The following is a 15,646-nucleotide window of genomic DNA, read 5'->3' as shown; positions in this document are numbered from 1 at the left end:
TGTAGTTTCTCAAGCTGTTGTCACAGTCACAGTCAAGCTGGGGATGTTTGTCAGATGTGTGGGGATCAGATCTTCAGAGTTCACTTGGAGGGAAGAATGGTAGAAAGGCAAAATCACAGAAGGTAGTGAGGGTGTGTGGATGAGGCACCACTGGACTGGGAACTAAACCTGCTGAACCAGTTGAAGAAATTGGTTTAGTGTTCATTTCTGAATTTAATTCATAACATGATTATAGAATTCTCAGATTTCTCTTATGTCCTGTTACCTGACTGTTCATTGGACTCCTTATGCGACCCAGTGGTAAAAAGTCTAGAAACACCTCTGTGTGGCTCAGAGGTAGAGTGGCTTGTCTGCTTCTCTCCTCCAGTTCTTATTAAGTGTCCCTGAACATAATACTGAACCCCAAATCCACCCATCAGTTTGCATGTGTGTGCTACAGAAAAGGGTTAAAGTATAGTGAGGATAGCACTTAATGAATGTGTTCATGTGTAAGTAAAGTAAACTTAAATACCAGTCGAGTCCTGTTAGTCCCTCGGATTTCAAGCTCGTGGCTACACAGCTGTGGCGGCTCGCACAGTAGAGTTTAGCCTTTTTCTGTGGCTCAGAGGAATTTCAAATACTATGCAAGATAATGCAAATGTAAAAAAAAAGAAAAGAAAAATATTATTATTTAGTGAACTGTTTGCATAAAAAAAAAAGTTTTTATATTTTCCACACCTTAAATTCATCAGCCCATACTCACTGTATTCTGTCTGCTGTAGATGTGGGAACACGACCAAAGGGAGAGAAGATTCCTCATGAGCAGCAGATCAAGTTCTTTGGAAAGGTGATGAAATCTTTTTTGACTAGACACTTATTTTTCTTGTTTTGTTTTATTAAGTTTATATATCAGATTTAGTTTTTTGTAATCAGCAACAGAATTCAAAATTAAGTTATCAGGTTGACTAAAACTGCAAATAATTATGATCTCTTCTTCCAAATTGACACAGAGCAGAATAAGCATTTGACTGACTCAAAGCAAAATGTGTAAATTTCAGGCTTTTCCTGGTTTGTGCCTGTTCAAAATCCTCTGTAATGGTTAGCTAAAGAGGCACAGTGACAGCACAGTGAAGGCATGGACACAGTTTTTGATGATGTGACGTTGTATCTGTAGCGCAGAATTTTAGGGGATGAGCAATGAACATAAAAATCATTAGTTACTAAATTTGTGGCAGGTAATTTACTGAAAAGTGTGCTAATAATTAACTCAAAAAAAGAATAACGATGGGCGGTGAGGGATGAGGAAGTGTGAATAGTGCTGCGGTTTGTGGGGGGGCTGGCGACGGCTGTCGGGCCGGGCATGAAAATGAGAACAGCAGGAGAAGGGGTTTTTTATAGCCTGAGGCCAGAGGGGGCGTGAAGGAGGAGTGGTCCCGCTCCTGAAATTCAGAGGATATCTCCACTTAGTTTGGCACCTGATAATGCTCAAAGTGTTCCGTGTATAGAAAGTTATGTATTTTATCAAAACTGAAAATCAATATGATTGACAAGCTCTGAGGCTTCATGTCTCACTCCTAGGTCGTCCTGCCGTTGGTGGATCAGTACTTTAAAAACCACAGGCTGTACTTCTTGTCCACGGCCATCCATCCCATCAGCAGTGGTGGCCATGCCTCTAACAAGGAGAAGGAAATGGTGACCAGGTGAGCATGGCCAGCATTACAACAACAGTAAAAAGTCAGGCATATTGTTGAAAGGAATAAAACATGAGAATGTCTTATTGCCTAAATATTGAATGTCTGGTCCTATGGGCTCTTTCCTCTGTGTTCCTCTCATTTGATTGCCTCACACTTTTGTCTTCCTCTTCTTCCATTCTGCCTCTTCTTCTCATCTTCCATTAAATCTTTTCAGTCTTTTCTGCAAACTGGGAGTTCTTGTCAGACATAGGATATCCTTGTTTGGTAAGGACAGTGTAAACATTCGAGTTAACTCCCTAAAGATAAAATATTTGATTTTTAAGCCAATTTTCTTAAAAGATGGAAAACTGCAACTGTGTTCATTAGCTTGCTGTCTGTTTCCCTGTTTTTGATGGCACGTTGTGGTTTATCCTGGCATGTTACCAACACATTTCGACTTTTTGAACAGTGGAAACATTTGCAAGAGTTTATTTTCACTATGCAGCCTTGTGAAAAACTAAGTACACCCCATGATTCAGTTAACTGGAAAAACACCTTTAGCAGCATTGCTGTAGTTTTGGTTTTCTATGTGAGTTTTTCAGTCTCTCATGTTGTTGTGAAAGAGTTCTGGCCCAGTCTCCTTTACAATGTTGTGTCAATTCTTTAAGATTTGCAGGTATTTCTTCATGAATAGCTGTCTCAAGATCTTGCCACAGGGTTTCAATTGGGTTCATGTTTGGCACCTTGATTGTTTTCTTTTCAGCAATTCTGTTGTATTTGTGGGCCAAGCTTTAGCAGTCAGACCAAAGGCTTCACATATGAGTCCAGAATACTTAGATATGCAGAGAGGTTCATTGTCAGTTCAGTGACTGCGAGGTGCCCAGCTCCTGTGGCTGCAATACAAGCCCATCACCAATCCCAGAAGTCTCGTGACATCTTTGCTCTTTGTATTCTTTGTTCAGATTGAACTTTACCTAAACCTAAAACATGTTGTCACGGTCTTTTTAAAGAGAGGAGGCTTACTCCTTGTTCAATCTATTTCTAACTGTGCTGTCATGAAAGGTAATATTTAACATGCTAACTGAGACGATCAGTCTTCAGTCTGAGCTGTAGCTTTCCTCTGAGCATTGTTACAGTCTGACTTTAAGGTGCATTTTCTGGCATGCCCAGTCCTGGGAAGATTATGGCCTGATGTTAACACATCAGTGATCCAGAAAAGGGTCACATTTGCTAATTGGCAATAATTGAAGTGCATCTGGCTGCTACTTACCCTGTTAATTCCTGTTGAATTATTACTTGTGTACTCAGTTTTATACAGGACTGCATGGAGTCCTATGGAAACTTTTTCTGACTGACTGTATTTTGATACATGGCACTTCTACTACAGGAGGAATGTACTGCAGTTTAAAAGTAAACTGCAGTACATTCCTCCTGTCCTATCAGACGGGAGCTTCATAAGCTAACTTGTAATTGGTGCAGGTGTCTGCAGGGATGTCACGATACCAGAAGGTTTGAGCCTGTATACTTTAATATATGATAAATATGATACCACTCACACATACAGTGACAGACTGAACAGACTTTTCTTTCCTCCAATGAAAAATACCAATACTATCTAGTTTTTCTACCAGTGACTTGGTAGCAAAGTATGAGTTGTCGTGGCATCCCTAAGTGTGTGTGCATGCATGGTATTGTGGGTGTATAAATCCTCATCACTGTGTCCTCACAGGAAAAAGATGTTCCATTTCTTCAGACTCAAAAATGGGCACTTTAGAAACATATTGTCAAAAATGAAAGATAATTATTAGGTGTACGTAAAGCAAAAGCTGTTAGAATATCAATTATGCTGATATTTAATGGCTTTTGCTATCAGCCACTGATGACAGGGTAAAAGTAGCAAGTGTAACATTTCCACTTAACATAAACTTTATTTTATAATTGTTTATTTATTGTTTTTCCAAGGAACATCATTTTCCTCAACATAACATAACAGTTGTTGTGTAAGTGTGGTTTTGTGCTAAAAATTTCACATCCAAGACAGATACTGTGTGAAGCCTTTGCGCTCCATGATGTGAGTTTGCAGTTTCACAGCTAATTCTCTCTGCTCACCAGGGAACAATGCCACTTCCATTGTCAACTGTCTGCAGATACTGGGACAAAGCCTGGATGCCAGGTAAAAACGTGACCAGTTGTGACCTCATAATGATGAATGACGGGAATGCTTTCAGCTTTCTATGGAAAAACATAAATGAATAAAGCAAAAGAACAAATACAGAAAAATTAACATGAATCAACGCAGATTTTCAAAAATAAGTACCACAGAGAAAAGGAATCAGTGACTTTAACCCAAAGCAGTATGAACTAGTGTGGTAGTTGTTCATATAAGCTGCAATATTAGCTGTCAAGAGATAGCAGTCCTCTTTTAAACAGTGGTAAAGTCTGGGTTTGAAGGGCAGAGACGTAATAACAAACTAGTGTATCAGCCAGGAGACCAAAGTTTAGTTAACAGGTGTGGGACAGAAATCCGAGTCAATGAATGCCATAAAATACAAACTCTTGCATAAGTAAGCCTAGACTACAAAGTTTAGTTCTCAATGCAAGTGATAAAACCCATAATTTCAAATTATAGCTGGCTGAAATAACAAGATTAAAAAGAATCTAAGAAAACAGCACAGTATAGCTATAAGACAGGTTTGATGGATGTGTTTCTGTCTGGAAACATCATGAAAACTCAGACTGATAAAGGATAATCATTATGTGCGGCTATAACAGTGAATTCTTACCTCAGATAATTATGTGTTTCATTGTTTTGTACTTTTAGAAGCAAAGTTTAACGAGGCCTCTCACAAAAATAATCGTCAACACCATTTAGTTGGAAACTCAGTAAAATCCTGACAGCGTTGAATGAATAATATTTACTAGCAAATACTGGTAAAATTGCCCCGTAGTTATCAGACTGGTTGAATGTGCCCATATTTTCTCAAAGTGCTTTTTTCGTGTTTGAAAAAAGAACATCTCTTGTCAAGATATTAATGTAACTCTATCAGGACAGTGATGAAGACGGGCCTGGAGTCAGTGAAGGCAGCTTTACGGTCATACTTCGACAGCGCAGCGAAGGATCTGGAGAAGACTCAGGAGAACCTGAAGCTCGGCCAGTTCACTCACAGCAGGGACCAACCACGAGGAGCGACTCAGATCATCAACTACACCACCTTCGCCCTGCTCCCCGTCCTCTCCTCACTGTTTGAACACATCGGACAGAACATGTTTGGAGAAGACCTCATTTGTAAGTGAAAACTTCACGTTTCATCTGGACGATGATGTCAGTTTGCCTACAGATTTTGTCTCTCTTGCCTCAGTGGGTGATGTCCAGGTTTCCTGCTACAGAATCCTTAACAGCCTCTTCCTTCTGGGAACCAACAAAAGTATCTATGTTGAGAGGTAGGAAACATCCATGGTCCACATGTGATAGATTTAGTAAAAATATGTTTCACATCGCATGCAGTAGAGTTCAGAAGAATGAGACCACACTGAGAATCTGTCCTGGTTTCATGTAAACCTGGAAATGATCAAATATGCTTGATTCAGGAATATTCAAAAAGAGAATTATTATGTAAATGAAGAAGAAATACAGTACTATGAAAGTCTTGAGCACTTTTCTGCTGTTTTTATTTTATTTATATTCCTATTATTTAGAGATTGATTGAAACAAGCAAACATAAATACAGTATGTAAGGTAAAAACAAGTGCTCAGCACTTTTCCATGGTTGATGAACGGATTGTTTCCCTGCACCTTCAGGTTGAGATATGGGTTGTAGGATGTAGGATTGGTGGCTGTATGTCTTGGACACTCAGGTGGAGATAAGAGCAGATCTGTCAGCTGATACCACCAGGTGCTGAATTGGATATGGTGGTGGGGGATTAAGTTGGAGAGGCCTGGCGTGCCCAAACGGATAAGGAGCATGCACTGGGAATGTATGGCAGAGGCCCCGTTTCGTGACATCTTCAACTTTTATGTCCGGCAGAACTTCAACAGCATCCTGAGGGTGGTTGGGATGTTAAGGTTCCACACTTCCATTGCTGAGGCAGATTTATGGTGCTGCTAATAATAAATATAAAAACCTATTAAATAAATAAATGACCTATTAAGTAATAATGGCTGAGGCAATAAGTCAATTCAAAATGCAGAATGTAGACTGTATATTCGGAGGTGTGGCAGTTTGGCACAGTTCATCAGACTCATATCATCTGGAAAAACTCATCTTCAGACTGGTGGATCTCGCCCCAGATGCTGCGCAGCCTCCAGCTTGAAGGGAGGGCGAAAAAAAGTCCATGCATAGGATGGGCGGAGTACGGTGTCTCGTGATGCTAGTTGCTCTGTCGTTGCATCTGCTGGTGTAAATGTCTCAGTGGGATGGTACATCCAATAGCCCTGCGTGCAGTCTTAACCGCTCACTGCGGTGTCTGCTTCTCTTCTCTATGGTGCAGCTGCAGGGCCAGACAGTAATCCAGGCAGTCATTGTGCTCTCCACCACACACCTGTAGACAGAACTGGGGATGGTGGAGTTCAGCCCCGCTCCCTTCAGCTTCCTCAGAAAATACAGGCATTTATGAGCCTTTTTAATAAAGCTGAGAGTGTTATCACACCACTCCTGTACTGGCTTCTCTTAAATTAAATCCAGTTGTTAAATCCAAAATCAAATTTAAAGTCCTCCTCATCACATACAAGGTCTTGAATAATCAGGCACCATCATATTTTAAAGGCCTCATAATACAGTATCATCCCAATAGAACTAGAACTCTCAGACTGCAGGCTCACTTGTTGTTCCTAGAGTATTTAAAAGTAGAATGGGAGGCAGAGGGTTCAGGTTTCGGGCCCCTCTTCGGTAGAACCAGCTCTCAGACACCATCTCTACAGTGTGTCATGCAGACATTGTTCTCCTTTTAGAAATCCCTAAAGGGGAATATCTAACAAGGGAAACCTGCAGTCAGAAGTGACTGAAGAAGTCACTTGGATAAGTGACGAAACATTTCTCCCACTGAAAACGTGCAGATGAGCAGAATCAACTTTTTGGGATTTCCTTACCTTGATGATTGAGCATGCATCAACACATCACTTTTCAACAGAACATTGCTGGCTAAGCAGCATTAAGATACATGGAAAAGAACAAGTCATAAGTCATAATGGTATTCTGATCAGATCATGGCTGGACTGATGAAAGCCATCCATAGTTGAGCTTGACTCCATCCTCAACCCGAAAAGGCCCCACAAGCTCATCTTTGATGATACCAGCCCAAACCAGTACTCCACCTCCACCTTGCTGGCGTCTGAGTGGGACTGGAGCTCTCTGCCCTTTACCAATCCAGCCACGGGCCCATCCATCTGGCCCATCAAGACTCACTCTCATTTCATCAGTCCATAAAACCTTAGAAAAACCAGTCTTGAGATATTTCTTGGCCCAGTCTTGACGTTTCAGCTTGTGTGTCTTGTTCAGTGGTGGTCGTCTTTCAGCCTTTCTTACCTTGGCCATGTCTCTGAGTATTGCACACCTTGTGCTTTTGGGCACTCCAGTGATGTTGCAGCTCTGAAATATGGCCAAACTGGTGGCAAGTGGCATCTTGGCAGCTGCACGCTTGACTTTTCTCAGTTCATGGGCAGTTATTTTGCGCCTTGGTTTTTCCACACGCTTCTTGCGACCCTGTTGACTATTTTGAATGAAACGCTTGATTGTTCGATGGTCACGCTTCAGAAGCTTTGCAATTTTGAGACTGCTGCATCCCTCTGCAAGATATCTCACTATTTTTGACTTTTCTGAGCCTGTCAAGTCCTTCTTTTGACCCATTTTGCCAAAGGAAAGGACGTTGCCTAATAATTATGCACACCTGATATAGGGTGTTGATGTCATTAGACCACACCCCTTCTCATTACAGAGATGCACATCACCTAATATGCTTAATTGGTAGTAGGCTTTCGAGCCTATACAGCTTGGAGTAAGACAACATGCATGAAGAGGATGATGTGGACAAAATACTCATTTGCCTAATAATTCTGCACTCCCTGTAGTAAAGTGACAAATGAAAATGCATCTGTTACTCAGACAACTCAGATCTGTAATGTTTCACATTCATTATAATGTTGTTGAGGTGACAGTGAGTTCAGGATTTTGCAGAAAACGTCAGTAGACCAGCTGATCTCATGTTTGTTTACTTCCTGTTTATGTGATTTTTTCCCTTAGCAAATTCTAAGTGCTTCTTTTAATCACATTATTTTATTGTATGATGCCTTGGTGCCACTGGATTTTAACATGTCTCACACTCATACAGTAAGACAAATGGTGGGGGTGTAGTAAGGAAGCTGGGGGAAGCAGACAGCTCCACAGGAAGAGTCTTTTGTGTCTTCGAGGACTCTGGGAGGCAGCAAGGGAGTGTGAAGCTTAAGGTGTGAAACAGCTGTGTGCTGCCTTTTGTTCCTGGAGATATTTAACTGAGAGCCATGCTGGGCTCAGACTCTGCTGACCGTCTGTCCCGCGGTCATGCAGGGACTTCATCAAGCTTGGTTGTCTGTTCTTTGTGTGTTTGATTAAAGAATGTTAGCTACCGCTCGTCTGCAGCTTTATTTGAATGGAAAACTTCCACAACAGGCAAAAAAAAGCTTTTTGCTAAAAAAAAGATTCAGAGCAGAAGTTTTTTGCACTGCATTTTAAAATGAAAACATATTGCATTTATTTACAATTAAAGACACAGAGCAGAAAGTGTGTTACTGTTTTACATCCACAGACACACAAGAAAAGAAGCAGGCAACATGAGGTCAAGTTATGGCAATTTTATTTGTGTGTTTCAGTGCATGTATTTAGATTAGAGTTTTTAAAAAACAAACAAACGTCCCAAGAAGAAGGATGGGGAGAAAGAAAGGTGGAGAGAGGAGGAAGAAACTATTGAGATGCTGCTGGGTCAGTTCTTCCTCAGCAGGCTGCTCCAGAATCCCCTCCTGTCCTCGCCTTGCTTTTCTTTTGCCTTCAGTTCGTTTAAGGTCTTGTTGAGCTGCTCCTCGGCATCTTTAAATGTTTCTTTCAGCTGCTGTTTGGCCAGTTTCCCTTTGTGTTTGAGGAGCTCTTTAGCTTCCTTTTTGTGCTTTCGTAGTTCTTTCAGTGCGTCTCTGCAGTCTTTCTTGGTCACCGCAGAGCCGCTCATTTCTTTCTTGAATGCCTTCACCTCAATTTTCTCTTCTGCGAGTTCTTCTTGCACTTTCATCAGTTCCTTCTTCATGTTTTCAGTGTGACTCTTTGTATCTTCCATTTCTTTCTTTGCTTCCTGTGTTTTAATTTTCTCTTCCTCCAACACTTTTTGCGCTTCCAACAATTCTTTCTTCATATTTTCAATCTCATTTTCTGCCTCATCTTTACGTTTTTTCTCTTCTTCAAGTTGTTGCTTCACATGCAGTAATTCCTTTCTTAGTGTTTCAGCTTCAGCCGTTACATTTGCAGCTTCTTGTGTTGCCAACTGCATTTTCCTTCTTTCCTCTTCAAAAGCTTCCTGCACCTCCTGTAATTCCTGCATCACATTTCCTGCCTCCTTCTTTGCAGTTTGATATTTATTGTTGGCTTCTTGTGCTGTGCTTTTCTCTTCCTCCAATGCTTTTTGAGCTTCCAACAGTTCTTTCTTCATCTTTTCATTCTCCTTTTCTGCCTGTTGTTTTCCCATCTTCTCTCCTTTAAGTTTGAGGCCCACATGCAGTAATTCCTGCAATACTACATGAGTTTCAAACTGTGAATTTTTAGCTTCTCCTCTTGATTTTTCTGCCTCTTCTTTTAATTTGACATTTTCAGCCTGTATCATTTGAAATTTAAAATGAATCAGCCGTACTGTAATGCATGGTGAAGCACTCGCCGATCCTCTTCTCATTCTCCCTCGATTCATTTTGGCCTTTTAAACAAAGGAGCCAACGTTTTGTAGAGGAGTGAAGTGAAGTTTTCGATGTTTCTTCGTCAACTGTCGTTTGTCCTGCACAGAGATGCTGCTGTAGATGTGTCTCTAGCTGTGTCTGGATACAATGAAACATGCTGGAACTAAGTGCTTGTGTTGCACAGTTCTACTGAACATTCCATTTCATGCATGCTCCGCCCACATGGTCAGGAATGTCAGGTGCTGCATCACCAAATGTTGCTCCCGTTGCCTAGCAATAACAGCTGTTTACTTTTGGGGTCTGGTTCATTATTTAATAAAGAAAACATGTCCAAGTATTGGGTGCTGAGGCTCAGCGCATATTCTAGCCTGCTGTGTGGGTGGGCAGCTAGAAATCACTGGTGGGCAACATGAGTGAGGAGAAAACTGGAGCAGCCAAGCAGGGAGCTGCAGGTTGCTGGTTTGAGTCTCTGTTCAGATGCTGGTGTCTCCTCTCTCTGAGATGTCTGCAAACAGTCCCAGATAAAACAATAAGGATAATAAACAAACACGTCATCATCATCATCATCAACTTTATTTATAAAGCACTTTAAAACAACCACAGCTGACACAAAGTGCTGTACATAGGAACTATATAATAAAATGACATAAGAAATAAATACAAGCCAAATAAAAGAAAAAGTAAAATAATTAATAAAATAACTAATTTCATTACAAGAGAAAACTATGTCTCACTGAGGTTAAAAGCCAAAGAATAAAAGTGGGTTTTAAGACGTGATTTAAAAGTGGAGAGTGAAGGGGCCTCTCTAACGTGCAAGGGCAAATTAGAAAAGGCCCTGTCCCCTCTGAGCTTCCTCCTGGATCTCACCGAAAACTCTCTTTTCTTTTCATAAAAATGTACAAAGGTTCGCAGCCGAGTGTGAAGCAGCGGGAATGAGGATCAGCACCCCCAAATCTGAGGCCGTGGTTCTCAGCCGGAAAAGGGTGCTGTGTTCACTCTTTTCCGGGTGTTCACTCTTTTCCGGGTGTTCACTCTTTTCCGGGTCGGAACTCATCCCCGACCCAGATGAGTGGAGGAGTTCAAGTATCTCGGGGTCTTGTTCGCGAGTGATTGGAGAAGGGAGCTGGAGATCGACAGATGGATTGGCGGTGCAGCCGCAGTGATGCGGACGCTGCACCGGTCCATCATGGTGAAGAGGGAGCTTAGTGTAAAGCGAAGCTCTCAATTTACCGGTCGATCTACGTCCCTACCCTCACCTATGGCCACGAGCTGTGGGTAGTGACCGAAAAAACGAGATCGCGGATACAAGCGGCGGAAATGAACCGGTTTTTACTTGCTAGCAAGGGAGGCTGGTCGGAACCAGGCTCTTGGAGCTGAATGCTCCTCACCTGTCTCCTAGCCAACTTCAAAGAAACAGCCTTCCCTGCTGACTTACAAATTTAAGTAACACAATGACAACATTTAACAATTTGACTCCAACACTTACAGGGAGTGCAGAATTATTAGGCAAGTTGTATTTTTGAGGAATAATTTTATTATTGAACAACAACCATGTTCTCAATGAACCCAAAAAACTCATTAATATCAAAGCTGAATGTTTCTGGAAGTAGTTTTTAGTTTGTTTTTAGTTTTAGCTGTTTTAGGGGGATATCTGTGTGTGCAGGTGACTATTACTGTGCAGAATTATTAGGCAACTTAACAAAAAACAAATATATACCCATTTCAATGATTTATTTCTACCAGTGAAACCAATATAACATCTCCACATTCACAAATATACATTTCTGACATTCAAAAACAAAAACAAATCAGCGACCAATATAGCCACCTTTCTTTGCAAGGACACTCAAAAGCCTGCCATCCATGGATTCTGTCAGTGTTTTGATCTGTTCACCATCAACATTGCATGCAGCAGCAACCACAGCCTCCCAGACACTGTTCAGAGAGGTGTACTGTTTTCCCTCCTTGTAAATCTCACATTTGATGATGGACCACAGGTTCTCAATGGGGTTCAGATCAGGTGAACAAGGAGGCCATGTCATTAGTTTTTCTTCTTTTAGACCCTTTCTTGCCAGCCACGCTGTGGAGTACTTAGACGCGTGTGATGGAGCATTGTCCTGCATGAACATCATGTTTTTCTTGAAGGATGCAGACTTCTTCCTGTACCACTGCTTGAAGAAGGTGTCTTCCAGAAACTGGCAGTAGGACTGGGAGTTGAGCTTGACTCCATCCTCAACCCGAAAAGGCCCCACAAGCTCATCTTTGATGATACCAGCCCAAACCAGTACTCCACCTCCACCTTGCTGGCGTCTGAGTGGGACTGGAGCTCTCTGCCCTTTACCAATCCAGCCACGGGCCCATCCATCTGGCCCATCAAGACTCACTCTCATTTCATCAGTCCATAAAACCTTAGAAAAACCAGTCTTGAGATATTTCTTGGCCCAGTCTTGACGTTTCAGCTTGTGTGTCTTGTTCAGTGGTGGTCGTCTTTCAGCCTTTCTTACCTTGGCCATGTCTCTGAGTATTGCACACCTTGTGCTTTTGGGCACTCCAGTGATGTTGCAGCTCTGAAATATGGCCAAACTGGTGGCAAGTGGCATCTTGGCAGCTGCACGCTTGACTTTTCTCAGTTCATGGGCAGTTATTTTGTGCCTTGGTTTTTCCACACGCTTCTTGCGACCCTGTTGACTATTTTGAATGAAACGCTCGATTGTTCGATGATCACGCTTCAGAAGCTTTGCAATTTTGAGACTGCTGCATCCCTCTGCAAGATATCTCACTATTTTTGACTTTTCTGAGCCTGTCAAGTCCTTCTTTTGACCCATTTTGCCAAAGGAAAGGACGTTGCCTAATAATTATGCACACCTGATATAGGGTGTTGATGTCATTAGACCACACCCCTTCTCATTACACAGATGCACATCACCTAATATGCTTAATTGGTAGTAGGCTTTCGAGCCTATACAGCTTGGAGTAAGACAACATGCATGAAGAGGATGATGTGGACAAAATACTCATTTGCCTAATAATTCTGCACTCCCTGTATACTTACTGTATAATTATAGAAGTTATAGTATATTATATATAATCCTACCTGTGTGTTGGTTAATTACATAATCAGGTGGAGGCAGGGACCTCACAGTAGAAACATATTCTCATAAGTTTCTGTTTTAGTGTATTTTTAAACATCAAGAAGTCACAAGCAGAAGGAGAACACTCCATGTTTAAAGAAGGAAGGTGTATTCATAGGAATGATTTATTATTGAGAGAGACATACGAACATCATTTTTTCACCCCCCAAAAAACACATGTTCAAAGCACAATATCAGCTTGATATCAGACAGAACTGCCACATGAAATTAAACAGAAGCTGTCAGTTGAATCATGATGAAGCTGTCCTTTATGAGGTGTGGACTCAAGCTGCTCTATATTTTTGGCCACCAGATGTCACCAAAGAGGACTGTGTTGACAAGCTTAGAGTAATGAACCGTTTTTCAATACGAGCTTCAGAAAGCTTCATTTGGCCATCTATATACAAAACAACTAATCTAGCCCACCAGACTTGACAGGTCCCAGTTTATAGCCAGCCCTATTGAGTCTTAAGCAAAAAAAAGAAAGAAAAAAAGTTGCTTTTACCATAATTAGATAACCTACTATGTTTTAAATCAATCACTGAGGTAGTAAAAGAATTGTTTTTGACTATTATCATGAGCTCTCTGTTTCTTTTCCAGACAACGTCCAGCAATGGGAAAGTGTTTAGCAGCCTTCGCAGCAGCATTCCCTGTTGCCTTTCTTGAGCCTCACATGAACAAGTTTAACAGCTTTTCCATCTATAACAGCAAAGGAAGCAAAGACAGAGCAGGTGAGACATGTACATAAAGAAAATGATGGAACATACAAATCCGGAGGTAGCTGGACTTTCTTAGAGTGACGTTTCAGCGAGCACTGAGCATGTTTCTTTGAGCCTTTATATTTTACTAAAACTGGAACCATGAATACACATTACACTACATACCGCACCAACTAGCTTTTACTGTACATCTCAGAAACAAACAGAAATGTTTGTTGTGACCCTGCCGTCGTGTCACTCTTAACTGCTTACACGTTAACTCTTTGGTAAAACCAAAACATTACATAAAACATGTCTGGGCTGATTGAGGAAAGGGAGGAAGGTTTCAAGAAGTGTCTTAGTAAACTATGAAAAAACTGGAGTGTGCAGTATATACATGGTGTTTGTATCTCTTGGAGACACCTACTATAACAGGAAGTACCACAAAGTGGTTTGAATACTTTTGCAGCTGTCTGTCCTACATTTGTCTGACTAAGAGATTCTCCAGTTGTGTATTTCGAATAAAAAAACATTAATCCAAAGCTAAACGATGGCTGTGTGGTCTGAGAAGTCATCAGTGTCAAAAATCACAAATCAAATCACATTATGTTTAATTTAATCTGTTTTCATTCCACTACTCTTTCCGCCTCTCAGCTCTAGGCCTTCCTGGGCAGGTTGGGGAGGTTTGTTCACTGATCCCCAATTTGGAGAAGTCTTTGGAGGAGATTGTAGAGCTAGCAGAGTCCGGCATGAAGTACACGCAGATGCCTCATGTTATGGAGGTAACTCTCTAATAATTAATAACTACAGCATCACCTTTGATATTCTTTCCTTAAGTTGCTTCATGTCATTGAAAAATTGGCCACGGAACCAAAATAAGTGGACATTTGTCCTGTAGTGAACACTTCAGAGCCGAAGATAAAAAGGTAAAAAAAGACATTGCTGATTAAACCCATCTGACTGTGAAGCTTTGCAAAGCTCATTATTTTTGCTTTGTTTCTACTGCTGTAGGTGGTCTTGCCGATGTTGTGCAGCTACATGTCTCACTGGTGGGAACATGGACCGGAAAGCGACCCAGACAAAGCCAACAACTGCTGCACCTCTGTGACCTCTGAATACATGAATACTCTGCTGGGAAACATTCTCAAGATCATCTACAACAACCTGGGAATAGATGAGGGCGCCTGGATGAAGAGACTGGCTGGTAAATGTTAACTCACTAATGCTGAACACTAAAATAAAATTCACTGATTCACAAGATTCATCAAACTCGCTCATCCATGTTTTTATGAGCCTGGCTTTGTGCACTGATGTGGGGTCACGTTGGACAGGGGCCGTCTCCAAAGATGGGAGCATGAAATTGTCCAATATGTCTTAATATGCTGAAGTATTAACAGCCGAACCCAATTGAAAAACAACCCCACAATATAATCCTCCCCCTCCACCAAACTTTATACTTGCCACAGTGCAGTCAGACAAGTACGGACTCAACAATTGCATTGCCAGAGAGATGTGATTCATCACTCCAGCAACACGTCTCCACTCCTCTAAAGTTCATGGGTGATATACTAGTCTGACACTTTGCATTGTGCTTGGTGATGTAAGACTGGGATGCAGATGCTCAGCCATGGAAACTATTCCATGAAGCTCTCTAGGCACTGTTCCTTAATGTTCTTGAACATGAAGACTAGAGGTCTGTAGCGATTGACCGATACTGTGACTTTATATGTCCAGCCACTTTGTGGTAGAGTTGAAGAGAGAGAATTTCATGAGTGGACTTGTTGAACAGTATCACAGTATGATGCTGGACTTCATTAAACTCCTAAGATCGACCCAGTGTTTGTAGAAGCAGTCTGCATGCCTAGCTGCTTGATTGGTATACACCTGAATTCAATGACTTGGAGGGAAGATTGAATACTTTTGGCAATTTAGTGTATGTTGGAGTTAAAACTGACTAGTGACTGCAACATAAATCTAAAACTAGTAGCTCTTCTTTTGTTTTTGTTTTCTTTTCATTCAGGGGAGTGATATACTTTAAAGCTCTGCAAAGAGAATGAAACATCACAGTGAAACTTGTGCTGCAGCTGCAGGGATGTGGATGCTGTATTGGTGGAAAGAGAGCTAAACGTAAAAGCGAAGCTCTTGATTTTAGAAGGAACGAGATTGCAGATGCAAGTGGTGGGAATAAGCTTTGTCTGAAGGGTGGCTTGCATCTCCCTTAGAGAGGAATTCAGGCTTTTCGGAGCGGCTCAGAGTAGAGCC

At 41.4% G+C, this 15,646-nt stretch overlaps 1 protein-coding gene across 7 annotated transcripts in view; it reads left to right on the top strand.

The window, feature by feature from the left end:
* LOC309713587 (ryanodine receptor 2-like) overlaps positions 1-15,646 on the top strand; it is a 304,174-nt gene that overhangs the window by 205,285 nt on the left and 83,243 nt on the right. For all 7 annotated transcript variants that reach the window (XM_082545335.1, XM_082545334.1, XM_082545338.1 and 4 more), the window contains 9 exons: positions 762-826; positions 1,558-1,679; positions 1,888-1,937; positions 3,765-3,825; positions 4,700-4,938; positions 5,012-5,093; positions 13,287-13,417; positions 14,039-14,166; positions 14,396-14,588. In XM_082545335.1, coding sequence (XP_082401461.1) covers positions 762-826; positions 1,558-1,679; positions 1,888-1,937; positions 3,765-3,825; positions 4,700-4,938; positions 5,012-5,093; positions 13,287-13,417; positions 14,039-14,166; positions 14,396-14,588 — 1,071 coding nt within the window. The remainder of the gene's footprint in view (positions 1-761; positions 827-1,557; positions 1,680-1,887; positions 1,938-3,764; positions 3,826-4,699; positions 4,939-5,011; positions 5,094-13,286; positions 13,418-14,038; positions 14,167-14,395; positions 14,589-15,646) is intronic.

The sequence above is a fragment of the Aulonocara stuartgranti genome (assembly GCF_965226115.1).
Source record: "Aulonocara stuartgranti genome assembly, chromosome: 8".
Classification (NCBI taxonomy): Eukaryota; Metazoa; Chordata; class Actinopteri; order Cichliformes; family Cichlidae; genus Aulonocara; species Aulonocara stuartgranti.
Note: the sequence above shows the minus strand (reverse complement) of the source record. Positions and strands in the feature narration are given on the sequence as shown.